Raw genomic sequence first — 26,851 nt, 5'->3', positions numbered from 1 at the left:
ATGACTAAAATCTCTTTAAACTAACAATATCAGCTATACCTAGCTCTGTGTGGCACTTCTTATTATTAGGCTGCAAATCATTTTAGGAGAGTTCACTGTCACACGCCTATTTTACATGCAGAGAGACCACCAGGTAGTTGCACAGAAGGGTTGTCAGAGCTCAGCCCGCTAGGAGAGCCGGCAGCCAGCAGAACGTGTTACTTCATGCTTGCTGTTGGATCTCGTTGATAGTGGAGGACACCACCTGCCCGTTCACACTGTCATGGACAATGGCTTTGATCTTTCGATTGGTCAGTCCAGCATGTTCTGAAAGAAAATGAAAGGTTAATTAGGCAAGAGAAAGGTTAATTAGGCAAGAAGCAATGCTGAGACAAGATGATGCAGGGAAAGCTTCGTTTACAGTAATTTACCAGCTGATTTATCTTTACATGTTTCCCTTTAAGTCAATACTTATTATTGCTCTTTGAGAAATGTACTGTCAGAAAGTCACCCTGGGTCCTGTCCAGGTCAGGGCAAATGAATAATACAGCTACAACGCAGCCCATGCAAATCTAACTTCAGAGCAATTTACACTAAATGTCTGTAGGTCATGCTTATGCCAGAATATGAGTTTCCAGACATGCAGATTTTCTGTTTGCTCTCAAGCCTTAACGCTGTTTTAGTCACCAAATGGAGTCTCTCTGCGTCCCCATATACCATGAAAGCTTTAGTCTTGAGTCTGAACTTTGGACAACTACCAGAGGTCAGTCTGAAGGTATTCCACAAGTGTGCAGACACAGCAGAGTGTGCTATGAATGTCTGAACTCATTCTCAAGCATGGCTTGCACAAGTATTAACTATGATGTGAACCTTTCATAGGTCATTCACGTAAGGTTAAAACTATTCAGAGTAAAATTTGGTTGGAAATGACAATGATTAAGCATCACTGCAGGCAACAAAATAAGGGTCTTTTACCTTTAGCTTTTGATTCAGATTTTCTTGCTATTCTGTAAAGATATTAAAACAGAGAGAAAAAAAGTTATACTAGTTTCAAGAAGTTATTCATCCCCTTCTCACTGATTCTAAGGAGACCTCATACCACTGTGAAGAGACAACAACAAGAGAAGAGCTGCACTTTTATACCATGAGAACTTTTCCGCTTCAGTAGTCGTAGGTACAGATGCTCTCACCTGAAACTGCCCTTGTGTAGATTTGTTATTGTTCTGCTGTGGGCAGTTGCATTGTTTCTCACGTGACCTGAGACGCTTGAGCTGATCCCAGTTTGGCTTCTGACAAATAATGCTGTACTTGGTGCCACACTGTCCTGCCTCCCTGAGCCTTACACTTAGAAAAGGCTGTTAATATTCCTTTTTCTGATTTTTGTATATAGGCATACTCTGCATATAGGATGAGAGAACAAAGAATAGAGGCCCAGAAAGTACCGAGTGCAGAGATTTCAGACAAGGCAGCTTGAGGAAGCCAAGGAATCCATCAGCACAGAGGCATACTGTACAGATTTCGTGTGCTGCTGTTTGTAGCTGCAGATGGCTGACCAAAAAAATCTAGACTTGTCTCCAAGCTTCTTTTTGATCTTGAACTTGTTTTGAAGATAGGAAATTACTATGAATTTTACTGGAATTGGCATTTGTTCCTCTGCTGAGGTAGGCATGCCTTTTTAATAAAAAGTTATATTAATTTAGGTAATCCAAATTACATGGATACAAGTTTCTCTGTATGCTAAGTGGCTCAAGCTTTTTATTATGATCCATCACATTAAAATACCAACCCCTTGATGTAGTCTAGAACTCACAAGCTTTGATTAAGCATAAACAAACAAACAAATAAATAACCCAAATATGAGAACTCTCTTCTCATCTATTCCAGTCAGGGCAGCTCTGCCTTACCCGTCAACATTCCCTTCCAGTAGCAGGCGGTAAGTGGAAATTTCCTTCTCCAGGCGGGTTTTGATCCCAAGAAGAACTTTGTATTGGTTATTTTGCTGCTTAATGTCATGGCGAACCTGGCTTAGCTCTTCCTCACATTTAGAGATGATCTGCTGCATGTTTTGAAGCGCAACGGCGTAGAAATTGCGAGTGTCAGCCAAGGTGTCTTCCAGCATGTGTTTCTGACAGAGCAGATAATACCAATACTGTGATTATTATTTATGTGGTAAATACAATGCAGAAACGCCAGCAAATTTGGTGTCTAGCTAGAGGATTGCAAAATTAAGACTGGGGTGATTTCCACACTTGTGCATTTGCGTGAGTATTTGTGTGAAGACAGCACATTCAGGAGGCTGTGCTGTGTGTGCGTAGTGAGAGGCAAAACCTGAGTGACTTATCCCTGCCACGTTCTTTCTGTTCAAAACCTGTGCCCCTGCAACCGTGGACTTTTTCTCAGTTCTGCATTGACTGCATTAAAGATGTCTCCCAACCCCTACCATTCTATGGTTCTACTGTCCAGAATTGCTCTAAAGGCTCCAAGTCATGGGGTGTGTGAGCTTTAACGTGTACAAGAGCTGAGTTACATTTTTGAAGATTCCCCACAAACACTTTTCCCAGTTCCTGTATTTCACAGGGGTTGTAAATACAAACTTTTTATGACTGTTATCTTGGACATATTTTTACTTTCTAGATCATGAAGTCAGCTATCTCATCTCTTTTTATTTCTTCTCCCATTATTTTGCTCCAAGGGGAGACATTTTTTTTTTCACTCATGATGGCTGCTGAATCTATTTTGCCTACTCTGCCAAAGTCAAGCATGACCCAAATTCCAGTTTCACTGATGCTCTAATAACTACAGTAAAGTTATGCCGGGCTATAGAGTGAAATGAAGAATTGGTCCATGACAGTTTCTGAGAATCTATGAAGGAACAGCGACCAACCAGAGTAGTCTACAACAGATACCTTACTCATCTGTGCCTGCAGCTCAATGTCCAGGGACTGTAAAGTACGTTTTAGATCCTTGATCTCATTGTCATTGCGCTGCATCTCTTCTGGATTAGGAGTTGCTGCCAGGGACATAACTGCACTCTAGGGAGCAAAAACAAGAGAAAAACTAACTGATGCTGGGCAGCCAGAGACAGCTACAGGGATCTGTGGAATGAGCAGAAAAGAGCTGATACCTGTTCTTTGTACCAACTATCCAAGCTTTGACGATTCTTTTCAATTATGGCTTCATAATCTTCTCTTATTTCTGCTAGGATCTTAGCTAAGTCTTCAGGAGGCGCTGCGTTTACTTTTACGTTGACTTTGAAGTCTTGCGATGAGCGATTTGCTTCCATATCCTGTTCGTGTATTAGCAGAGGAAACAAGCAAACTTGTTTATGAAAACAGAACATTTTCATACCTGTTTTGTCTTCATCAGTTCCGGCCTCTCACAATACCCAACATTTTTTTCATTATGGCAGGTTAATTGTCAGTTAACATTAGTTGGAAAATTTAAATATGGGACGTGACTTAAACCCATGGCTTAATATCTGCTTCTGTGGCAGAACAGTGCGAGAGAACTCGATAAAAAACATGAGAAGATCATTTTGCATAGTAGTTCTGGAAGATACATACTGAATGATGAAGCACTGCCTTTTTTTTTTTTCCTTAATCTCTTAGGAATCCAAAGCCTTTGATGAAAATCTAACAGTAATTTCATCTTTCTTACCCTGTATATTAATATTTATGAACTATAACTAAGTTTACAGGAGAGTAATGTAAAAGTTCTATGTAATTGTTAAAGGAATAATTGGATTAAAGCATATAATTACTGTGTAAACAACATAATTACAGGACAAGTCAAGCAGGTATAGTAACATTCCTTTTGGTATAACACAATCTTATGTGCTAGGTACCATTTTCAAAAGCGTTCAGGCAAAGTAGCATTTCAGGGTATGACATCATGGCCTCCAAAATGCAGATCAGCTGGACAGACTGATGTCTTGTTGGTTGCCCTGCTTCCAAGAACTGTTTTATTACAGCTGCTCAGTAGTATCCTTGGATCAACCAAAGACAGCCTCAACTACTGCTGTGTAACCCTTGTGTTTCTGATTATCCATTTATATAATCCACAGATACTGAGTAGGATGCGATGAAAGCAGCGTGTTGTCAAGCAGTGGGTTTATATATGTAGAAATAAGAGAGACCAGTGTGGTATAGCTTTGGAAGAATTCAGAGCAGCTTGTTTTTTGACAGAACACTGGAACAGGTTGCCCAGATGGGTTGTGGAATCTCCTTCTCTGGAGACATTCCAAACCCACTTGGATGAGTCCCTGTGTGACCTACTCTAGATGGTCCTGCTCTGGCAGGGGGGTTGGACTGGATGATCTTTCGAAGTCCCTTCCAACTCTTGAGAATCTGTGATTACTACGTTTTATCTAATTCTTGTTCTTAGGATTTTGCAAGAATACGTAATTTTACTTTACTTCACCAACCATTCTTTTAAATTTTGATCCTTCCAGGCTTGTTTTGTTCAGGTCTGCTCTGGGTGACCTTGGTTGAGCTGGCGAGTGAACAAGGTGACCTCGAGAGGTCCCTTCCCACTTCAACCACGCTGGGATTCTGTGAAATGATGTATCCAGAGTTGAGGATAAAACTCAACAGCGATCAGTAATGTCTCCTATTTACTTGAAATCCCCGTGTATTTATATCAAAGTATGTCTGAGAACATTTCTGTCGAATATGTGAGTTATTATTAGCTGTGTATGACAGATGGGTATGTGGCTGGAAAAGAGTGGGACAAAACACAGCAGTTTGTTACCTCTTCTGTAATCCTAGATTTCATTAGCTACAGTAGTGCACGAATTTTGTGCCTCATCTGACTCTGTCTGGCTTATCTAGAAACATGGTAAGGCACTGAATCATCAATCCCATTTATAGATTGTGGATCTTACTCAAAGCTAATTACATGGTAGCAAAGATTTGTGTGATAGGATTTTTACCCAGTGGAACATTTTCTACCTCCTCATGGTCTTTCCTCCTGAGGATGTGCTCTTCTCTCAAGCCTTCAATTTCCATTTCCAGGTCTGTTGTAATAATGGTCAGTCCATCAAGCTCCTTACGCAGGTTCTCAACATCAATCTGCACTCCTTGCCTGCGAGACTTCTCTGCCTCATACCTTTGTAAGGAAAAAGATGAAGCATGCATTTTGAGAATAGACCACGTCTAGCCTCTTGTATAAGTAGTATCAAAGAGCAGTAGATATGCTTAAGTTCTCTGTGTAGGGAACTAGAGAAGAATTCTCTAAAATATGTTCTTTGAGTATTCTTGAATAGTCCTAAAATTAGGATGAGTTTCCTTATAGTTTTTCTTTCTTCCTCACAACATCTCCTGTATGGTATGAAATAATTGCTTGCTCTTTTTCCTTTTTGCATTTTAACATCTACCAGATTGTGAAGGCTTTGAGAGTACGATTCTCAAAAATTTACCAACAAGGATATGAAAACAGCATCAACAATCAACACTTTCTGTAGTGTTTAAAAATGGTAACTTTTCAGTCCTCCATTTGTTCCTCTGGTTCTTCTTTACGACACTATCAAATTCTGAAGAAAGAAGAAAGGCAGGATAAGGCCTACAGTGTCTTTGGGTTTGTCTTAATATTACCAAAAGCTAAGAGGTTTTTTTGGTAGCTGGTCATCACCTGTTGAAAATAAGACAAACCCTCGTGTTTCCTAAGGAGCTTTAACTTACAGAAACATAAACTCCTTTCCTTTGCAAAGATCTGCCTGGAAGTTTCGTGCCCAAATACTTTGGCTTTTTAGTTGAACTACCTTTCAACAATGTACTGAAAAATCAAGCTCTGTACTGGCAGCCAAGGAAGCTCTGGCCCCTTTACTGTGGCAAAACTTAGATGATTCCAAAGTAGAGGGTACTGAAAGACAAGTATTTCCCGTGGGGCTGGATGAAGGAGGTGGTAGGTACAGGAAATAGATTTGGGCTGGCCTGGGGAAACCTAATGCAGAGAAGGGTTAATTTGTATGGCCCGATGACAGTTTTAGGTGCCTTTTGTCACAAGTATCAAGCGCCTGCTGTAAAACCTGCTCTTCAGGACCTGATCTAAGTATCATAAACAGGGTGACTCAAGATTGTTCAGCAATCATTTGTGGTTTTTACATCCTTTTCATCCTTTCTGTTTTGTTTTTTTTTTTCTGTCCTACATTGATTTGATTTACCCAGTATCACCAGAAAAACCTCAGTAAAATCAGTTTCTCATTTGATTATCAAGAAAAAGCAGTATTTTGCTTAATCCTCTTTCAAACTTAATCAGGAAACCAAAGAAGGGCTTACTTGAGCCTGAAGTCTTCAGATGCCATGTTAGCGTTATCAATTTGTAAAAGGATACTGGCATTGGTGATCTTGCCATCCTCTATCTGGAAAAGAGAGAATCCAACAGAAGACTCAGTGTTGTCATATGGTGATGTTGAGTACCTTGTCCTGTTTCAGACTCCCTGCTGCTTGTAAGAAGCATCTAAATAGAAGAATTCCTGTGCTAAAGAGAGTATATGAACAAAAGAAGCTTAGTTTCCCAAGTCACATAGATGTTTCTGCAATTTCTGTCCATAATATTACTTTTATCTTTGTCTTACTTTTTCTGCATAAGCCAGAAATTATCATAGAATCACAAAATGGTGGGGGTTGGAAAGGACCTTTAGAGCTCATCCAGTCCAACCCTTCTGCCAAAGCAGGTTCCACCTAGATCAGGTCACACAGGAACACATCCAGCTGGGTCTTGAAGACCTCCAAGGAAGGAGCCTCCACACCCTCCCTGGGCAGCCTGTTCCAGGGCTTCGTCACCCAATCATCTTATTATTCCTGACAAATAGAGGATATGAATAATATTACACAAACTTCATGGTATGTTACAAAGTAACAGTCACCATCTTCCTTGGTTTTTGTGAACTGGTTTTGATTCTGTTTAGCATTGCTGGAAAGGCAGCCTTGATTATCTCAGGGCAGACTTCGGTAAGAACCATTAAACTGTGTCTGAGCACAATCAAAATGCTGGAATTAATAGCATGCTAAAAAGTGAACATGTGCATAAATGCTATGCTGAATCAGTGTTGTGGTGCTGAGGATTAATGATGAGTAGCAGCAACTCATGAGCAGGAATCTTCAAGTCCATTGTTGGATGGGTTGCCTGGAGTCACATGGAATGCCAGTTTGAGAATAACACTGGTATCTAGTTGTCAGGGTCAATTCAGTTATTCACCTACAACTGCACATCAGTAGGGAATGATTAATGAATGTTTCTGATTTTGCTTTGGGATGTTGAAAATTGCCCTAACAGGTGCAGGAGAGAGTGTACAGCATCATTCCTTTAGAGTAATCAGTGTGTACTGCAAAGGACTTGTGAGTCCCTGTTAGCTTGAAATAGATTTGAACTATAGATCTGGATATGAAAAGCTCAGTATGCCATTCAAAATCTTGGAAATAATTGCAGCAGAAACTCATACATCATTAGCAGGAACTAATAAGTGTAGGACATCATGTCCTTTTCTGTTGAAGAGGAAAGAGCAGCATGGTTGCAGTCCAACAGCAGCCTTCACTCAACACTTACATAGCAAAACAAGGTGCATTACGGCCGTGCAGAAATCATTAGCTATCTACAGAGCTCTCAGCACCTTGAAGTAAAATTTCCCACACCTAAATGAATCACAAAGAAACAAGGAAATGACAAAATTGTCCTGAAGTGTCAAAAATTTACCTTTCATAGTAAAAATGAAGGTGCCTGTGGAATGTTTTAACTAATCTGTTAACAGACTGTACATTCTTGAGCAATTAGCAGCACACCCTGCCCTGGGACTTGATCAAGGCCAGCTGAAGAACTATAACAATACCCAAAATATGCTGCTACCTGGAATTTATTGTCAGAGAAGAGGCAGTTCTTGAGCTCAGCCTTAGAGAATGGTACATTTTACTATGGAAGATAATAAAGCAATGAGAAGGCAACATACGAGTTCTTCGACTTTGTGCCGTTTGATCACCGTGTAACACTGCAAAGAAGTTCTGCAAATGCCTTATGGATCTTTCTGTTCAAATCTGAACAACTGTCAGAGTTTTGCCAACTGCTGTGCAACACTGATTGCTATCCCAGCTAGCAGCACATTCCAAATGTGGACATTTATCTGATTATAATGATACAGGATTCTTCACTACATCCATCATGAGTATGGGTGCATCGCTAATACCAATCTGCAGACTTACAGATAATTGAAGAACTCACACATTATTACATATGAACTACACCCAAATTCCTTCTCAAACAGTTTTTTTCTCAAGAAGGCTTCCTGTGCTGCCTTCTTCCTCACTGTGTGTCCTTTGTCCAACAACATTGAGCCTGTCTCTTGAACGTTCTGTAAATCACTTTGTTTATTTAAAGGTACAAGGTGTTTGAACAAAATATTTACCTGAAGAACTGGTGTTGTTTTACTTTATGTCTGGGTTAGAACAGAGTCAGGCTGCAACTTTTTACTCCAGCTGCTGTGTTCATCTAGAATTCAGGTATCCAGCGAAGAGTGTGGTCCAAAATGTAGGATGCAAATGATTATATCCCTCCAAATTTAGACTGCCAGTATATCATAGACTTTGTCTGTTATTGCATATAGGATCCTAAATTTTGTCTGAATTTCACTGTAGGTGCTGTATTAGCTTCACCTTTTTAATTCATGGTTCATTAATTTCATTATGGTTAATAATTAGATGCTATATTTTCACTCATTTTACCAGCAGACATGGTGCTAATTGCAGTAATTCATAAAGAGAAAATTCTGTGTTAAATCCCTGAATTGTCACCTGTAAGTTATCCCTTAATAGTCCATGCTCCCCAGTCTAAGAACCACAGACTGCACATGTTGGCTGAGACGGTCATTCATCTGACAGGTGCTTGTAGCCAGCGACAGCTATTTCAGTGGTGAGTGTTCAAAACCAGTGTTTTGGGTGCAACCTGTTCAAAAGTGAGAGCTTTACCCCAATCAGCATTATGGTTTTAGTCTTACTGTCTTCTTAAATCTTTCAGATTTACTAATTCTAAACCAATGTGAACACGTTTATACTCATGATAAACGAGCTTCTACCTCTGGATCAGTTAAAAAAGGAAAGAAGTGCTCAAGTGATAAGTCTGGAGACGGATGACCTCTCTTTATCCTTAAAACAGAAATAGGTGATGACAATTCTGGCTCTCCTTACACATCATCTGTGGTCGGAGTGCATCATCTTCTGCCTGGAGGCAACACATTTAACAGTGAGCAGGCAGTTTGATTAAATCCCTGGCCTCAGTCAGCAAAGATGTGGGATAACACCATTTCCAAGCCCTTTTGAAGGAAATTTCTCAGGGTCTTGAGAATGCCAAGTAACCATATTATAAAAAGTGGGGGGAAAGCTACATTGTGTTTTGAATAGCTTTGGGTTTTGCCCCATATGGCTATGTAAAGTTAATTACACTGATTAGTCACACAGGTGGTTACAGTGCTATGTGTGTTCATTATGAATACAGATTAATATTATGCTTAAATTTGAAGACACGTGAGTTTGGAAGCTTGAAAGAGTTACTGTTGAACGTTAATATTAACTACTGGCAGGAACCAGAAATTCTCCTTTTAATTATAGTGAAAACATCCACAAGGAATTTGTCATTGCTATTTTCTTAATTACAGTGAAGTATTTTTCCATCTGATTACATAAGCTCATTGGACACAAAGCTCCTGTAGTTTCATTGACTGCTACCACAGGAATCAAAGCAGCGAGATGCAGCAGTATGTCTGAAGACAGAATGCTTGGAAGAGGCAGTCTCTTCAGTTTGCCTGCTTTGTAATTTGCTTGAATACATGTGCAGTCAAAAAGACCAAATTCTGCCAGATGTATTTGCTCAAACAACAGTTTCATGTACAGAAATGAACACTTGGCATCATGCACATCTCTTTACACCTCTCGTCTTCGCAGAATCCCCCTGATCTCCTTCCAGCCTCTCTTGTATCCCATTCTCCCCCTTGTGAACACAGCCAGTGTTTATGCCCAAGCCCTGTAACTGCTCTCAATACTATAACATTTAAAAGGTTCTATGCCACTTTCTCTAAAGACATCAGCATAACTGAGTACCCACATTCCTTAAAAGAGCAGGGAATGACATAGTCACTTACAGCTCCGACTTACCTGTCTTTGCATGTCAGTGACGTTTTGCTCGTATTGGTTGAAGTCATGCCTCTTTCCTTGAGACTTTGTCTTGTGCCACTCTAGGATGCAGCTTTCCAGCTGAGCATTAGCTGCTTCTAAGGAACGGACCTTGTCCAGATAGGCAGCCAAACGGTCATTCAGGTTTTGCATGGTCTGTTTCTCATTCCCACCCAGGAAGATGCTTTCCCCATGGTGCTCGCTGAAGCCTGCCCAAGGTGCCCCTCCACCAGCAGCCAGCCAGAAGTGTCTGGCAGAGGAGAAAGAGGTATGTGTGCTGCTGGCACCACCATCTGCACTTGAAGGTCTGTAAGAAGTTGCTGGCTGGGCCAAACCACACCCTGAACTACCCCCAAGGGACCCAGAAAAAAAATGAAAAGGGCCTTGGCTGATACTCATGTTTAGCTCTGGTGCGAGTCTAACTCAATGTTTGACTGACTAGCAGCCTCTTTGCCTTCCCTAGGCAGCTTTATGCCTTTTCCTGTGGGAGTTTCCCTTCGATGAATGACTACAGCAACAAGATTGTGTCATCATGAAACGTGCTTCCTCTTGGTCAATTCTGAAGCATTTATGAGCCTGCACACACTGTTGTTATTTGGAATCACAGACACACACCTGATTGCTTTCCTTTTGGTTGTTTTGGTTGTTTTTTTTCTCTTTCTTTTCATATTGTAATAGTGAGGTGTGGCTAAAATCAGTAGGTGTGGGGCAAGATCAGCTCTGCCTCAGACATTTTTCTAACCCTGTAGTTAATATGTTAATGTTTTCCACCTTATGAGGGGAAGAGTATCGTCTGTGTTGGAATAAATGGAAAGCTGGAGCAGGGATGGGTCTCTGCAGGTACTTTATTTCTGTTATAATTCTCAGGCTTTGGAATTAGAGCAGTCTGTGAATCCTGAAACACAGCGTGTCCAATCAAGCTGTCATTAACGTACCGAACAGCTTTAGCCTGTATGAGACATGAGGCTTTAATGAAGTTTTCCAACCTCAGTCATTTGGCTAAAACTCCAGTCCAAAGTCAGGAAGGCCCAGCTATTCTCTTCAGCTGCCCATTCCCATGTGAAATACCTGAGAATTAGGTACTTAGCAACCTTTCTACTATTTTTTTTCATGATTTGCAGCCATATTTCTGTAGTCTTGTTAAAATAGTAATGCAGGAATTTCTTGCTGTTACTGGTATCAATACTCTTAAGTTATTTGTAAGTTTAGCTATAGAAAATATTTAGAATATGAGCTTGTAACAAAACTTGAAAAACTGAAACGATTATTTAAAGCTACCAGCCCTAAAAAAAGTGACCTGGCAATCATGTACAAATAGTCTTTCTCAAATGTTTCAGTAAACCTTCTGTCAAACTTCTTCCATCAAATACAGAACAGACAAGTCTGGCTTCTGCAAAGATTTTCTTATCTCTCCTCCTGTGAAGTAGTTGTGAAGTGTTCCCATGGCAACAGCTGCGGTTATATGGTTTACCAGTGGTTCTAGACAGTGACTGAGGGATAGGAGAGAAGCAGAAGGCTTGAGAGGAGGTGGGAAGCTGATTTGGGCTCGGGCTCACTCTGAAGCAGCGCAGCTGTTTCCCTTCGCAGCAGCAGAAGGCTCAGCGCTTCAACAAGATTTTACTCTTTCTGAATGGTGGAGTCAGAGAGATCATGCAAACCAGAGTTACACTATCCTGCAAGAAACCTGAAGGCATTTTTCCCCCCCTCTCCTCTGTTTCATTTGAAATGTACTAAAGGTCTTGCACTTCTCCCTCTCCTGGGCAGCCTCCTCCTGTTGTGAGTAGGGCAGGTGTCGAGCTCCTCCCTGTGGCTCTACCAGCTCTAATCAGCGCCTGGGGATTGGCTTTGTAGCAGTCACATTTCCATTGAATACATATTCCTTCCTCGTGTTGTATGGAAATGCTAATATTTTTAATTGTTTGTGGAAATGAATCACTGAAGATATGGTTTTGCAGTAAGTACAAGGTAAGGCTATCACAAAATCTTCTGATAACGGCTGCTATTGATAGCTACCGTTGGGTGTCAGCCCTGCTGCTTGAGAGTGAGACTTGAGCGAGGCAAAAAATGAACTAGAAAAAAACCCCCCAAATTATAATAGGACAAATGATATCCTGCTTTTAAGTTCATCTGACGGAGGATTAACTTCAGGTTGAATTTTCTAGTATGGCAGTTCAGCCACTTCAGTGAAATATTACCCTGAAATACAGAGATATACATAAAAATACACTTTATTAAGTGAAACTTTGTTTCACATGAAATTACTGGGTGAGATGCACAACTTGCCTGGCGGTGAAGCTGACAGTTTCATCGAATCACAGAATGGTGGGGGTTGGAAGGGACCATTAGAGCTCATCCAGTCCAACCCCCCTGCAGAAGCAGCTCCCACCTAGATCAGGTCACACAGGAACGTGTCCAGGTGGGTCTTGAAGACCTCCAAGGAAGGAGCCTCCACACCCTCCCTGGGCAGCCTGAGTCAGAGCTCCCTTTACTCACAATGAAATAGTCTGTCCTTATGTTTAAGTGGAACTTTTTGTGTTCCAGCTCCATCCTATCACCCCTCCCCTGTTGCTGGATACCATTGAAAAAAGTGCTGTCCCAGCCTCCTGACACCCACCATTTAGATATTGGTAAATGTTAGAATCATAGAATCCCAGAATGGTGGGGGTTGGAAGGGACCTCTAGAGCTCATCCAGTCCAACCCCCCTGCAGAAGCAGGTTCACCTAGATCAGGTTAGACAGGAATGTGTCCAGGTGGGTTTGAAGAGCTCCTGAGAAGGAGCTTCCACAGCCCCTCTGGGCAGCCTGTGCCAGGGCTCCCTCACCTCAACAGTGAAATAGTTTTTTCTTATATTTAAGTGGAACATTTTGTGTTCCAACTTCATCCCTTTACCCTTTGTCCTGTTGATAGATACAACATAAAAAAGGGATGTCCCAACCTCCTGACACCCACCCTTTAGATATTGGTAAATATTAATGCGATCCCCCCTCAGTCTCCTCCAGACTAAACAGCCCCAGGTCCTGCAGCCTTTCCTCATATGGAAGATGTTCCAGTGCCCTGATCATTTTGCTGTCCCTGCACTGGAATCTCTCCAGCAGTTCCCTGTCCCTCTTGAGCTGAGGAGCCCAGAACTGGACACAGGACTCCAGATGAGGCCTCACTAGGGCAGAGCAGAGAGGGAGAAGAACCTCCCTTGACCTGCTGGTCACATTCTTCTTGATGCATCCCAGGCTGCCATTGGCCTTCTTGGCCATGAGGGCACATTGCTGGCTCATGTTCAGTTTATCATCAATCAGGACTCTCAGGTCTCTCTCTGCAGAGAAAGATCCCCTCTCAGTCTCCTCTTTTCTAGACTAGACAGCCTCAGGTGCCACAGCCTTTCCTCATATGAAAGATGCTCCAGACCCCTGATCACCTCAGTGGCCCTTTGCTGGCCTCTCTCCAGCAGTTCCCTGTCCCTCTTGAGCTGGGGAGCCCAGAACTGGACACAGGACTCCAGATGAAATTTGTGAGACAGAAGAGTCTCTTCCCTACTCCCTGATAGCTTCATGGAATATGATACCATCATGAAAAACAGCATTGTAATTTTTGTGGCAAATAGTACAAACCAAAGGTGATATGGCACATAGGAAGTGTTTTCTCTGAAGCTCAGCCTTTTCAAACTGGAAAAAAACGACACACAGTTTTCATCAACACATGTTGAAGATCCATTGAAAAGACTGAAAAACTAACATGAAAACAAGGCACGGCTTTCCTTTGTCAAGCTGGCACTAAGGGACTTGGTTTTGGCTACCTCTGTAATCCACAGACTACAGAATGGAAGCAGTGATTTGAGTGAGAAAACGAGATGTTGTCAGCAGATGGCACCATTAGACAGTGGCTTCTCCACAGAATCACAGCATCTCAAGGGTTGGAAGGGACCTTGAAAGCTCATCCAGTCCAAACCCCTTGCCAGAGCAGGACCACCTAGAGTAGGTCACACAGGAACTCATCCAGGTGGGTTTGGAATGTCTCCAGAGAAGGACTCCTTGTGCCATGCAAATGTCTCTCCCTGAGCTGAAGAGCTGCCCAAGCTAGTGAAGACCAAGGAATGAAGGGTCCCAAGCTGCTTTATTTGGGAGTCGTACTTATTTTACTGAAGTGGAACATTAAAAGCAAACTGAGCTGAAATATAGGCTTCAGTTTTAAGTATAGGCAGAATATTTTGACTTCTCCACTGTCCAGGTCCTGCAAGCATCCCTTGCAGGTTCTACTCCTCCACCTGAAATATAAACGGATATCTGCCTTTGGCTGTAGAATTTCTATCTCTTGCTGTCTGACCCATATATAGGAGTCACCTGATTTTTGGATCAGGAAAACACATAATTTGTATTGCTTGGTTTTTCTTTTTCTAGCAGATTGTGATGTTGTTTTTCTGCAGTTTGAAATATCTGCTTCTCAGTTCTTTCCAGTGAGAATACCAGCAGTGTGTGGGGGTTTTATCAGTGTTATACAATGGTCCTGCAGCCTTGTTCATGGGGCTGCTGTCAACAGCGTAGATTTTTTCTTTTTTCAAATGCCAGAAAAGTGGCTCTAATGAGGCTGGAAGGAAAATAAAATACATAATTCTAGAAATGATTTCATTTTGGGCTTCCCATCTCAAAAGGAACAGGGAACTGCTGGAGAGAGGCCAGCACGGGATTACCAAGATGCTCAGGGCACTGGAGCATCTTCCTGATGAGAAAAGACTGCAGGAGCTGGGACTGTTTAGTCTGGAGGAGACTGAGGGGGGATCTCATTAATATTTACAGTATCTAAATGGTGGGTGTCAGGAGGTTGGGATGTCACTTTTTTTTCTGTGGTATTTAGCAACAGGACAAGGGGTGATGGGATGAAGCTGGAACACAAAATGTTCCATTTAAACATAAGAAAAAACTTTCCCTGTGAGGTGAGGGAGCCCTGGCCCAGGCTTCCCAGGGAGGGTGTGGAGGCTCCTTCTCTGGAGGTCTTCAAACCCACCTGGACACGTTCCTGTGTGACCTGACGTAGGTGGGACCCGCTTCAGCAGAGGGGTTGGACTGAATGATCTCTAAAGATCCCTTCCAACCCCTCCCATTCTATGATTCTATGATTTCTGTAAATGCTATTGTGTGGATTGAAACACCCAGTGATGAGGCTAAGGACAAATTTTCCAAACAGGATAGCGAAATACATTGTCTATATACACAAATTTTATAGGCTTCTCAAGTTGAGATTCACTAACCTTTTAAGTCTTTACATGCATCTCTCTTTTATTACACTGCTGTAGCTTAGCAAACTAACTTACTGCTTAGAAAAGGCAGTGTTACCAATATAACAGCTACAATAATGACACAACTGATGAGCTTCTTCATTGTGTATGAAGACCAGAATAGTCACAGCAAATGCTGCTTGAACAGTTCATTTCACCTGTACTTTATCTAGTGCTTCTGCAAAGCTAAAGTAATTTGTCTTTTTGCAGAAGGAAGTGCAGGAGCATAAATCTATATCTATATTTGAAAAGATACTAATTTTGTGCAATGGTGCAAGAATGTATTTATTTGTGCATGAATTGTGTTTGTGCCCTTTGAATTTGCAACAAAGACCTTAAGGGTTTTTTGCATCATAGAATCAACTTGGTCGGGGTAGGGGTTAGAAGGGACCTTTAGAGATCATCCAGTCCAACTCCTCTGCCAAAGCAGGTCCCACCTAGATCAGGTCACACAGGAACGTGTCCAGGTGGGTTTTGAAGACCTCCAAGGAAGGAGCCTCCACACCCTCCCTGGGCAGCCTGGGTCAGTTTTTACTGATATTAGTTTCAGATCCCTGGAAAAATCTAATGTCAGTTTATATCTGTCCATTCATTGTCATTTATTATTACTGTTGAAGTTACTGTTATTACCTCCTGTCTCTTGGTTGGGGTTGCAGGAAGCACTGTGTTGGGATGTGTGTGCGGACACGTCTGTGGCAATGCCATACTGCCTTCGAAAGAACAACATGAGAATGGATGTATTTGCACAAGCGAGGCAGAAACTTTATTGTATAGACTCTTTCATAAGGAAAATATAAAGCTACTGACAGAAAACAAGCTGCTCATCCCTGACCTCTACAGCCAAAAGATCACAAAAAAAAAGGGAGAGCAAATTGAAGGAAAGACATTAAGCTGTTGCACATTCTTGGATTACACTCTTGTGACTTGGCAGAACGAAAAGGCTATTTCTCTTAGCATTAGCCAATGTGTAGGCTTCACTGGTTTAATATGGTGTCATATCCAAGAGGAGATTCAGTATTTCTTTACTGGAATCTCCTTTCACGAGTTGAACCAGATTTCGCATCATCTTCCAGGCTCCCACGAACTCTTCCAAGACTCAGATGTGCTGTTGTAAGAGAGAAAAAAAGAATTCAACCAGAGGAAAAAAAAATAAAGGCACCCTAACACATTGAAGAGGTGTGCAGTGGGGGTCTTTCATTTGTTTCCTCACAAGATCTTTTCCACATATCAAAGGCGAAACAGCCTTTACAACTTATCTTCTCTCCCTACTCGTTCTCATCCAGTAGATCTGAAGAGCGCACATCACACGGTGGGTTTGGATGTGTCTCGTATGTTGTGTGAATCAGCAGAGGAATTTAGCAATCTTTTTGGAGCTTTCAGTATTGTTAAACCCCTTGAGGAGTCCGTGCAATCATTTTGGCAAGCTACTGATTTCAAAAGTGCACATAAAATAAGATAAAGTATTGGTTTTTGTTTGTTTCTAAGTGAGAAACTTAGTGTGGTCATGGAGGAGAGAAGGTAATCTCTGTTAGCAAGAAGAAATCCTCAGTCAAAAAAAGAGGATTATTTGGTTTATTTAATCCTATTTTACTAATTCATTTCATCCCCTCTTTAAATAAAAACTTTTCTTACCATCCTTAGGGTTCACTCCTGACAGCCTGTAGAAAAGAAGAAATATTTGATTAATGACCAGCACTGACCCTGTCCACTGAAACCATTGATCCACGTAGGAACCACTGTATGTGAAGAGCCAGGATTTCACACTGCTGCTTTCAGCGGGTGTGTTGTTAGTAGTGTGATAGTTAAGGTGATTTCTGCTTTGAAGGTGACTTTTATGTGCCTGATAAGAAACATGAGCAGCAGTCAGACCAGTTCTTGGTCCTGCTATGTCTCTATTCACTTCTCAAACTCTCATAGTCTAAAAACAATTTAAAGAGCTGTTTCCTCCTCAGAAATCAAAAGTAATTCCATGTGTAGATCAGAGAAATAGGCATTAAAGTGTAGAGTTTATTAAAGTAAGATATTGGGACTACTGGTGGATGCACCTCTGTGCACGTGTAGGCAAAACCAAGAGCTAAAGAAATGCTGAGAACAGGTTTGCATAGGTTAGTTCAGGCTGGAGGCTGTTTTTCCAGTGCAACAAGAGGATTATGTGAGACACATATAGTATCTGGTGTCTTCTAAATTCGTCACAGTCAAAATGGTTGCATTTGTATTTTCACATCAGTAGATTTTGAGATTTATCATGAATTACAGCACTGCCTGGGATTTTGTTGGGCTTTTGCCATTACTCCAAAGGCTGTGTATGCAGCGAGTGTAATTTAGTACTCTGGAGTCGGCTTAGCAACCACAAATTACTGCTTTACAATATGTTGTGTTGTTAACCTTATCTAATCATCACAAGATTTTGTGTATAGTAACGTACTGAGCGTCCTGGCCCTCCAGCAACTGGCGGTACGTGGCGATTTCCTGCTCCAGGCGGCTTTTGATGTCCATGAGCATTCTGTACTCCTGGTTCTGACGCTCCATGTCACATCGAAGTTCACTCAATTGCTCCTCCACGCTGGTGATAAGGGCCTGAATCTGTGCCAGCTGGGCACAGTACCGTCCTTCTGTATCCCGCAGGTTGGCTTCCAGTCCAGCTTTCTAGAAGGGAATGTCAGAATAGGTTAGCACACAGATTTGTTCCACAGAGGAGGAGTCTAAGGGAAGCCAAGATAGAGAGGGAGAAAGGGAAGAGTGTACTAGCAGTGACTTGTGAAGTGCTTGGGGCAGCCCCATACCATGCTAAGCTGTGACTGGAGCTCGATCTCCAGGCTCTGGACTGTGCGTCTCAGTTCTGTGATCTCTGATTTGCTCGTCTGTATCTGTTGTGTATGGGTGGCTACTTCACGGTTCAGCTCATCGGTCTGAAAGGAAAAAACAACTGTAAAATTGCTCACATACCGTACAAAAACATTTTCAAATCTTCTGAGAAGGGGAGGGCCCGTCCCATCTGCTGATGCAGTAACAATAAGCCAGTGCATCAGTTTGACATTTATTGGCATAACTACCTGAGTGAAGAACCAGGCTTCAGCATCTTTACGGTTCTTCTCAGCCAGAGCTTCATACTGTTCCCTCATCTCAGCGAGAATTCTGGTCAGGTCGATGCCAGGAGCCGCGTCCATTTCCACGTTGACTGTTCCACTTAGTTGGTTTGAATACTCTTTCATCTCCTGAACAGGCAGAAGGCAGAGAACACAAAATGATGAGCCTCTCTCTTCTCCTAGACTTTACCATCAGCAATCCATGCAGTGGCACACAGTACTTTTATTATCAGCTATCACAGTTGGAACACACATAAAAAACGTTACCCACATTTTCTTTCTCACTGCATGTGCTTCTCTCTGTGTACTCACACACAGAACACTTACATTTACATGTAACTTACACGTATGCTATGGAGCTTAATTGTCTCAGTGTCATGTGTTTATGCATGTCAAACTGCAACTCACAGGTCTGAATGGTTTGGAATCAGAGAAGCACTTCTCAGGAAACCCTTTGAATTATTTTAATATGACACTTTTCTTCTTCTTACACTGTAATGTTGTCGTTCTTTCTCTGTGTGTGTGTGTGTATGTGTTTCTATTTACCCCACCCTACCCGAGAGGCAAAAATTCCAAAGACAAGTAATTGTTTCTTTGCTCTGTTATGGACTCTCACCTCCTCATGGTTCTTCTTGAGGTAGGCCAGCTCCTCCTTTAAGTTTTCAATCTGCATCTCCAGGTCAGCTCTGGACAGAGTCAGCTCATCCAGGACCCTGCGCAGGCCGTTGATGTCAGACTCTACACTCTGGCGCAGGAACAACTCATTCTCATATCTGCAGTTTAAAAAAGAAATGAGCACTGGAATATCTGCGAGTTGGCATTCAATAGAGCTATAAACCAACGAAATTTTAAACTGAACGTGGGAGGAACAGTGGGCTGTAAATGAAAACACACGTAGTGAAAAGAAGTGTAAAGTGAGGAAAGATTATTTTTCCAACATCCAACTATGAAAAGTACATATATATAAAAAAGTACATATAAAAAGTGCACAAATTCCCATATGATTTTATTCTTGGGGATTAAGTGACATTTCACTTTGCAGAACCTAATAACGACTATTGGCATCAGTAGAAAAGTAGACAGTCCATTTGCAGTCTCATATTTGCTGCAAAGGAAAGCAGAGAGTGCCCAGGTCTGTCTAGAACACTAGAGAATATGAAAATATAAACCTGTAGGCACATCACTGTGAGGTAAATCTGTTTTGCAAGTAGCTTTGTCATCCTTTCCGCAGTGTCTGGTGTACTGCTAAGTCCATGAGCTGAATAAGCCAGACCCCAAGAGAGGGAACCACTGCAGCTGAGCAGTGATCTTTTCACACTACTCTATTCCTTTTAACCTATTCCCATCTTCCTGCTCTCCCATGATTTAGGTTAGTGAAAGTAGTTAAGAGCATCATTAAAAATTCAGATATGAACTATTACTTATTAGGTGAACAGCTCAGTGATCTGGATATTGTGTCCTATCAGCTTTATATTCTGAATTGATCATCACATTGATTCTTTGGCTGGGATCAGAAGTTATCAAGGGAAGGTGCCTATCTGTGGTGTTTTGAGAGACAGAGATGAGGAGAGAGAATACAAGTGTGCTCCAGGTAAACTTACTTCAGTCTGAAGTCATCCGCAGCCAGCCTGGCATTGTCGATCTCCAAAATGACCCTGGAATTGTCAATAGTAGCTGCAAGGATCTGGCAATTAAACACACACACAAAAAAGATTTCTGTGAATAAGAGTGAAATATCATGATCCTGAGCACATAGAGTTACTGAGGCTGTAAACCATCAAAGAGGGGAGGAAACAAGGAACCTCCAGTTGTCACTGGAGGAACACACTTTTTGGATTGCAATAGCCACTCCAAAGTATTGTGTTGCCCTTTGATCACACTGTAGTTCTGGCAGCTTTTCTAGAGACAAACCAAACAGGTTAAGCTTTTTTTCCACAATCCATAAGTAAAACAGAGTTGAGATACCTTTGAGTAACCCAAACTAGAAACACAATTAGAAGATGCATTTGTGGGACATCTGGTCCTATCTGCAGCTAAGAGAACTACATCTTTTTTCAGACTTGGAGACCTATTTGTCTGATTCTTTACTATTTTGTTACTGAGTAAACATATTGATGATTATAAACATATTTGGCCACGTTTTGCTAACTGGTAGCTAACATTTTAATTTGGACAAGCATCACATTTTCAGGATAACATGTTTAGTTTTCAAACTGAGCAGAATGTGCCGTTTTCTGCCAGAATGCTCATGACCACAACAGATTTGGGGTTGGGAAACTCAGTATTTATTTTAGCTTATTTCAAAGAAGTAGAATATGCAGTTCCAAAATCCTAATGCATTCTTATGACTCCTCTATATACAAACATCGTACCTTGTCTCGGAGATCTTCAATGGTCTTGTAATAATGACTGTAGTCCCGGGCTGGGCTGGTAGGAGCCTGCTTCTGATACCAGTCTCGGATTTTAACTTCTAAATCAGAATTTGCCTCTTCCAGTGCTCGTACCTTGTCCAGGTACGAGGCCAGACGATCATTCAGATTCTGCATGGTTATCTTTTCATTTCCAGAGAGAAGGCCATCACCACCACCAAAGCCACCACCAAGTTCAAAACCTCCACCAAAGCCAGCGCCTCCACCAAAGCCAGCCCCTCCACCAAAGCCACAGGCTGCACCACCGCCAAAGCTACTGTAGCCTCCTCCATAACCACCACCAAAACCAGAAGACAAGCCACCACCATATCCACCTCCTACAGAGGAGACATACCTAGCTGAAGAGATGGAGACACCCCTGCCACCAGATCCTCCATGTATGCTTGGAGCTCGGCAGGTTCCTCCTGTGCGGACTGAGGAAAGGCGAGAGCTGCTGCTTCCACCCGCACCAAAGCCACCACCATAGGTAGAAGAAGAGCTCTGTATGAAGGAAGTAGCCATAGCTGCAGCACAGGTAGGTGCCAAAGGCAGTTGCTCAGCTTAGTTTTAGGAGAGGAAAGTGTGTGCCTTCACTGCACTGGTGCTTCTTTTATATCCTTAAGAGAGGGTGTTAGGAGACAAACCCAACCTGCAGCCCTCCCTCCAAAATTTCTCCTCCCTAGAGGTGAGGCCAATTCTGATGACATTCCTTACCAACTGAGCTGGCTGTACATCTCAGGGGCTAGGGCTTGGGTTTTCTTTTCTTAATTAAACAAAAGAGATGATTCAGATGAGTGTTTTTTCTTCAGGCTATAGTTCTGAATCTTGGAGTTTACTTCTCTGACATTCAAGAATTAAGAATGGGAAAACAGTGAGTTCAACCACACCCACGTACCCATTTACTACAGTCACCATGGCTATTTTAAGAAAATAAACTTATACTGAGAATGAAGTTTAAGTAGAATTCCCACTTCATTGAAAAATGTACAATCATCAGTTCATCTCACTCTTGTTTCTTTTCTATCTAGAATTTTTTCCCATTACAGATTTGGAATTTGTTACATTCTTACTCCTGTACTTTGCTGGGAACTAATCTTCACATTTTGCAGTCTGAATGTTTAAGACAAAAATAGCATGTAGCCATAGCATTGCATGAGGAAAAATGTGCACATGGCAATGTACAAGGAGATGTGGGCACAGTTTATTTACTGATGCTTGTGAATTAGTCAAGAAGGGTAATACAGGATTGAAATAATTCCATGAAAATGAGAAATATGGGAGGAATAAGTTCCTGGTACTTTTGGAAAACCTGAACAAGTTGGGTTTAAGATGACATTGTTCACACAGCCATAAATATGTTCAATGCCAGGATGTACTATGAAATGAAGTAATTATTGAAAATAAGATTTTAGGAGCACTTAGAAGAGTCGCAATCTTTCATTGAAAGTGGGAGTTTGAAACCCCAGAGTATTTCAGACCTCATCATTTGCTAGTGAAATTCAAAAGGCAATTCAGTTCAATTCAGCAATCCAACTCTGTTCAATATTGCCTAATTTCTTTGCAAATTGAGATTTTTAAGGAAGTATTAACTGCTTGTTTGCCCTGATGAGGTGTGTCACTGGGGATAATGTCTGTGTGGGGAGCGTGACAATAGCATGGGGTTTGAAAAAGATCCCCATTCTCCTTGCACAACATGGTGACATTCTTCAGATGAAAGCACAAAGTGTAGCTGCAGAAGTTGGGGTGTGATAGACCAAAAAGTTGCTACTGAGACATATGATGGTTTTACAGAAACTGAGAGGAGAGGGAAAAGCAAGGCTGAAGTGAAGATAGAAGAAACTTTCTCTGGTCTCTAGTTAGGATCTACCAACATGTTAATTTTAAATTAAAACATATATATATATATCTATCTATATATATATATAGATATATATATATCTCTAAATCTATGTTTGCTGACAACATAATGAGGAGAGTGTTGCTTTTAGCAGTTTTTGATCATACATAGAGTTTAGGATAGGTGAATTCAGATAAACCAATGTTTGTATCAATTGTTGGTACAATCTGAGGAGTTTTCTGAAAGTCTCAGCTGAGTCTTTAATGCAGACTCAGGGAAGTGTACAGCCATTTTACAAAGAGATATGCACTTGGGAGGGGAGAAATATCAGAAATCTAGCTGTGATAAGCAGCAGAACAACCATGTTCTGAGTATGTCCACTCATCTTTCAGCTGATTAGAAAAGATGAAGTGTTTCGCAGTTGTGGAAACATGTTTCAAACTGAACCTGGATGTGTGCCACAGTGGTTCAGTTTTGCTGTTGGGCAGATTAATGGTTCTGCATCGCTTGCCAAATCTATGTATTTCCAACAGTTAGTATCTCAGGAAACAAGTTTAGACAAATTCCCCAAAAGAGAAAAAAGTGTTCCTTTGAGACCCCTGTAATGTAAATATCCCGAGGTGTGCATGCTGCTTGGGTCTATTTAACTCTGGATGATCCCACAAAAAGCAAGATCAAGCTCGGTTTAAAAGAAAAATCTAGCAAAATCAGTTCTGGAAAACACCATAAACTTTAACAGGAAACTTTGGGGATTTTTCATTCAGTGTTCTTTTACTCGGTCTTTACAACTTCTTTGGAAGCTTGATGAAGAAATACATGCTGTTGCTTTGTAAAGTGCCCTGTATGCTCCCGATTGTTATCAGGTGAACACTGATAAACAACAGAGAGCAGATACAAAGCTGTTTCATTCCTGTAGGTTATTTGCCATTGCAAAAAAAACCACCAAAATCGAAGTAAATCAAGCAGCCAGTATAGATTATGTCCTATAACATAATTCTGAAAACCATAGTGGTGAGGATTCTGTGGCTTTTTCAATTTTCAGTCCTCAGGGCGTATCTCTCACAAGCAAAAGCTTGTAACTGCAGAGTGCAGCACTTGCAGACCTGAGGCTTAGCCCTGCCTTCATTGTCTTTGCTATGTTTTCTTTCACGTTAAACAGCTACTTCTAAACACATCCTAATATCTTACTAGAGATTGACAATAATATTTTCCAACCAAAGGCAAATCCAAGAAAAGGAAGCATTGTGAAGTTTGGAGATGGTTGGTTGTAGATCGTTTATTTCCAGCTTGCTTCTGTTGCTGAGCTTCACAGGTATTTTCCTACACAGAAAACCTTCCCTTTTGAGAGCCTGTTTATGAATATTGACTCTTCTGGTGAAAGAGAAATAAGTCTGTATCTCTGCACTGAGATTTGCCAGACACTGGGGGGGGGGGGGGGGGGGGGGGGGTGGTGTGTTTTGTGGTTTTATTGAAGGCTTCCATATCAAAACCTACATACATTATATCACTTTATAATTGACTGTGTAAGGCAAAGCTTGTGTTGGTGAAAAATTAGATGCAGTTTGGTATTTGTTTGGTATTTAATTTAGTGAAAATTTAGAAATCAGAAGTGTTTTGGTGAATCTAATTTCTTCTCTGAATTTGAAGTATGTGAAAATCACCTGGGTTTAGCTCAATTCTAGATATATATTCAATTCTACATAGACCCATATTCCTCTTTTCAATTGCTATTTCTGTAGTTTAACTATATCTGACTTTTTAAAAGAACAAACAGTTACATTTCTCTAAATTTGTGAGGTTTGAAATGCTTGCAGATTCATTAGGACTCTTAGGACTTTGAATTAACATCCCAAATGGCTGCTATGTCTGTCCTGGCAGAGATCTGTGTTGCTCTGTTCATTCTTCCTTCAACTGTTTTTGCTACTGGAATGCAAACTTCAGTCTACAATTTTTCCTTCTTATGGTCTACACGAGGAAGTTGAAGCCAAACAGCTCCTGAAATAAAGCTGTTTCAAGCTTATGCCTTCATTCTGTTCTCACTGGCTTCACTCTAGGATATTTTATCCAATATCTGACATACAGTTTCATCCCTTGCAGAGCACTCAGCGTTGTAGTGTGATGCACAAGCTCCCTGGTTTGTCATGCTTCCGCAGAGCTTTCTGGGGCGATGTTCCCTGACATGTCTGTGCTGTGTAAACTCTTTTATTACTTCTGTTACGGGATTAACCGAGTTGACACACTTTAGCCTCTCCTTTCAGGAGGACAGAGTTCCATTCAAGAAGCAGCTTGTTTCTCGTCTCAGTCTTTGCTTAGAAAGTCATCATTCAGACATTACATAACTTTTATAGAAAACTTTTTTGTTTCTGAAGCAAACTCTAAAATTATAGTCTCCGAGTGATTTTATATTAAACATTCCACCAGAAATCCTTTGTTGTCTGAAAAAATATGGGACAAAATCAATAAAACTATAACTAAAATTAAAATTAGGCTTTAAACCCCAAAATTATATCCTTTTCAAGATTCTTTCAAGTCTCTCAAGTCCCCAGTCTCTTTAGCAGGATTAATTCATTTAATTCTTGGCACTTTTAACCTCTAAAACACTTTCAAACAGTTAATCCTTTTTTTCCTAATCCTGCATTTAACCGAGTCTTTTAAAATAAAATCTTTTAGTCAAAATATACATTTGCAAAGTGTCTTTATAATTTAAACTTTGCATTCTTGGAGTATGGGAATTTCTTGTCACGCTTTCACATTTTCAGCCACACAACACCAGACTTCTGCACCAGTTGTCTCATACTCTGGTTTTGTCATGAGGACTTGCTCTCAGGGAGTTTGTTAAGAATAAACATGAGACCTGGAGCTGTTTTTTTTCTTTCACCTGAGAGGGATTCTAGGTCTAACTGTTGCAGCACTCAGGAACAGCCTGTATTGAAGCAGTAATGCACCAGACCTTTCTTGCTCTCCCGAAGCGAAGACCATATATATGGATGAACTGCAAGAGCCACTCGCATCTCATGTGTGCCAATGCTTTTCATGCCACGGTTCACTTTCAGTTCTACACTTGTTTCAACCCCTGTTCTTCTCATCTTACCCTTTTCTCTACGTCTCTTTGCTGATTCTTGCTTTTTGTGACTGTTTTTCTTTCGTGTCACAGGTTTTCTCTGTCATAGTGAAGCCACCGCCTAATGCCATCATGCTAGATTTCCAGAGCCTAAACTGGGATTGTCCATGTCAATACTTGACAACTGATGTTGACAGGTCACTTGAGTCACTGCTGGATCAAAACCAAGCACCAGCACCTATGTATCAAGGAGGATTGCTCAACCTTGACAAAGGAGGTCCGTAGCTTTGGGATGCTCCTTTCTATGTGGACACTTCATTCATCTGTTAGGAACATCTAGTTACAAACAAGGGTGAAGTAATTATTCTCTCCAAGGGGAGAAGTGCTGAAGGATTTAATGATGGCTCCCTGAAACACAGGCTGCAAGATGGTCTGGAGGAGTGCAGAATTGGGGTACTTTTAGTCTGGGCATCTTCCTTCTGATGAAAGACTGAGGGAGCTGGGGCTTTTTATCTTGGAGGAGACTGAGGGTTGGACCTTATTCATGCTTACAAATACTTAAAGGGTGGGTGTCAGCAGGATGGACCCAGGCTGTTCTCAGTGATGGCCAATGATAGGACAAGGGGCAATGGGTACAAGCTGGAACAGAAGAGGTTCCAAAGAAACACAAGGGAAAACTTCTTCCCTGTTGAGGTGAGGGAGCACTGGAAGGTGCTGCCCAGATGGGCTGTGGAGTATCCTTCCCTGGAGACATTCAAACCCACCTGGATGAGTTCCTGTGCTACCTACTCTAGGTAGTCCTGCTCTGGCAGGGAGGTTGCACTGGATGAGCTTTCAAAGTCCTTTCCAACCCTCGAGATTCTCTTATTCTGTGATATAGTGGTTTCTATGTCACCCTCAGCTGACGAGCTAAGCATGTACCTTTAGTAATAGTGGGAGGCGGGAATGTGGTCATTAGGCTATAGCCATGATTTTATGTTAGCACAAATCCTGAAAAGTTTCCTTGGCTGTAAGCTGTCAAAGAGGTAGCTGGAAAGGAAATTACTGATTTCTGGGCCT

The 26,851-nt window shown here is 41.4% G+C and overlaps 2 protein-coding genes across 4 annotated transcripts; both read right to left on the bottom strand.

Moving 5' to 3' along the window:
• Nucleotides 1–202: 202 nt before the first annotated feature.
• Nucleotides 203–10,547, bottom strand: KRT23 (keratin 23). Its single transcript, XM_010195428.2, has 8 exons — nt 10,116–10,547; nt 6,255–6,337; nt 4,929–5,085; nt 3,104–3,265; nt 2,886–3,011; nt 1,884–2,104; nt 955–986; nt 203–306 (listed from the first exon to the last, which is right to left on the bottom strand). Exons 1-8 carry the CDS (start codon nt 10,530–10,532, stop codon nt 203–205), a joined length of 1,302 nt encoding a protein of 433 aa, XP_010193730.2. The 5' UTR covers nt 10,533–10,547.
• A 3,933-nt stretch (nt 10,548–14,480) lies between these two features.
• Nucleotides 14,481–21,416, bottom strand: LOC104549972 (keratin, type I cytoskeletal 15). 3 transcript variants are annotated; one of them, XM_062018708.1, is made up of 8 exons: nt 20,859–21,416; nt 20,088–20,170; nt 19,103–19,259; nt 18,454–18,615; nt 18,184–18,309; nt 17,826–18,046; nt 14,831–14,867; nt 14,481–14,567 (listed from the first exon to the last, which is right to left on the bottom strand). In XM_062018708.1, the coding sequence occupies exons 1-8, from the start codon at nt 21,414–21,416 to the stop codon at nt 14,481–14,483; spliced, it is 1,431 nt and encodes a 476-aa protein (XP_061874692.1). The 3 variants fall into 3 exon arrangements, with proteins under 3 accessions (XP_061874692.1, XP_010205413.1, XP_061874694.1); XM_010207111.2 differs by lacking the exons at nt 14,481–14,567; nt 14,831–14,867 and adding exons at nt 16,423–16,505; nt 17,033–17,058; XM_062018710.1 differs by lacking the exons at nt 14,481–14,567; nt 14,831–14,867 and having other exon boundaries at nt 17,798–18,046; nt 20,859–21,115; nt 21,230–21,302.
• Nucleotides 21,417–26,851: the final 5,435 nt, after the last annotated feature.

Source organism: Colius striatus, chromosome Z (genome assembly GCF_028858725.1).
Source record: "Colius striatus isolate bColStr4 chromosome Z, bColStr4.1.hap1, whole genome shotgun sequence".
Taxonomy (NCBI): Eukaryota; Metazoa; Chordata; class Aves; order Coliiformes; family Coliidae; genus Colius; species Colius striatus.
Note: the sequence above shows the minus strand (reverse complement) of the source record. Positions and strands in the feature narration are given on the sequence as shown.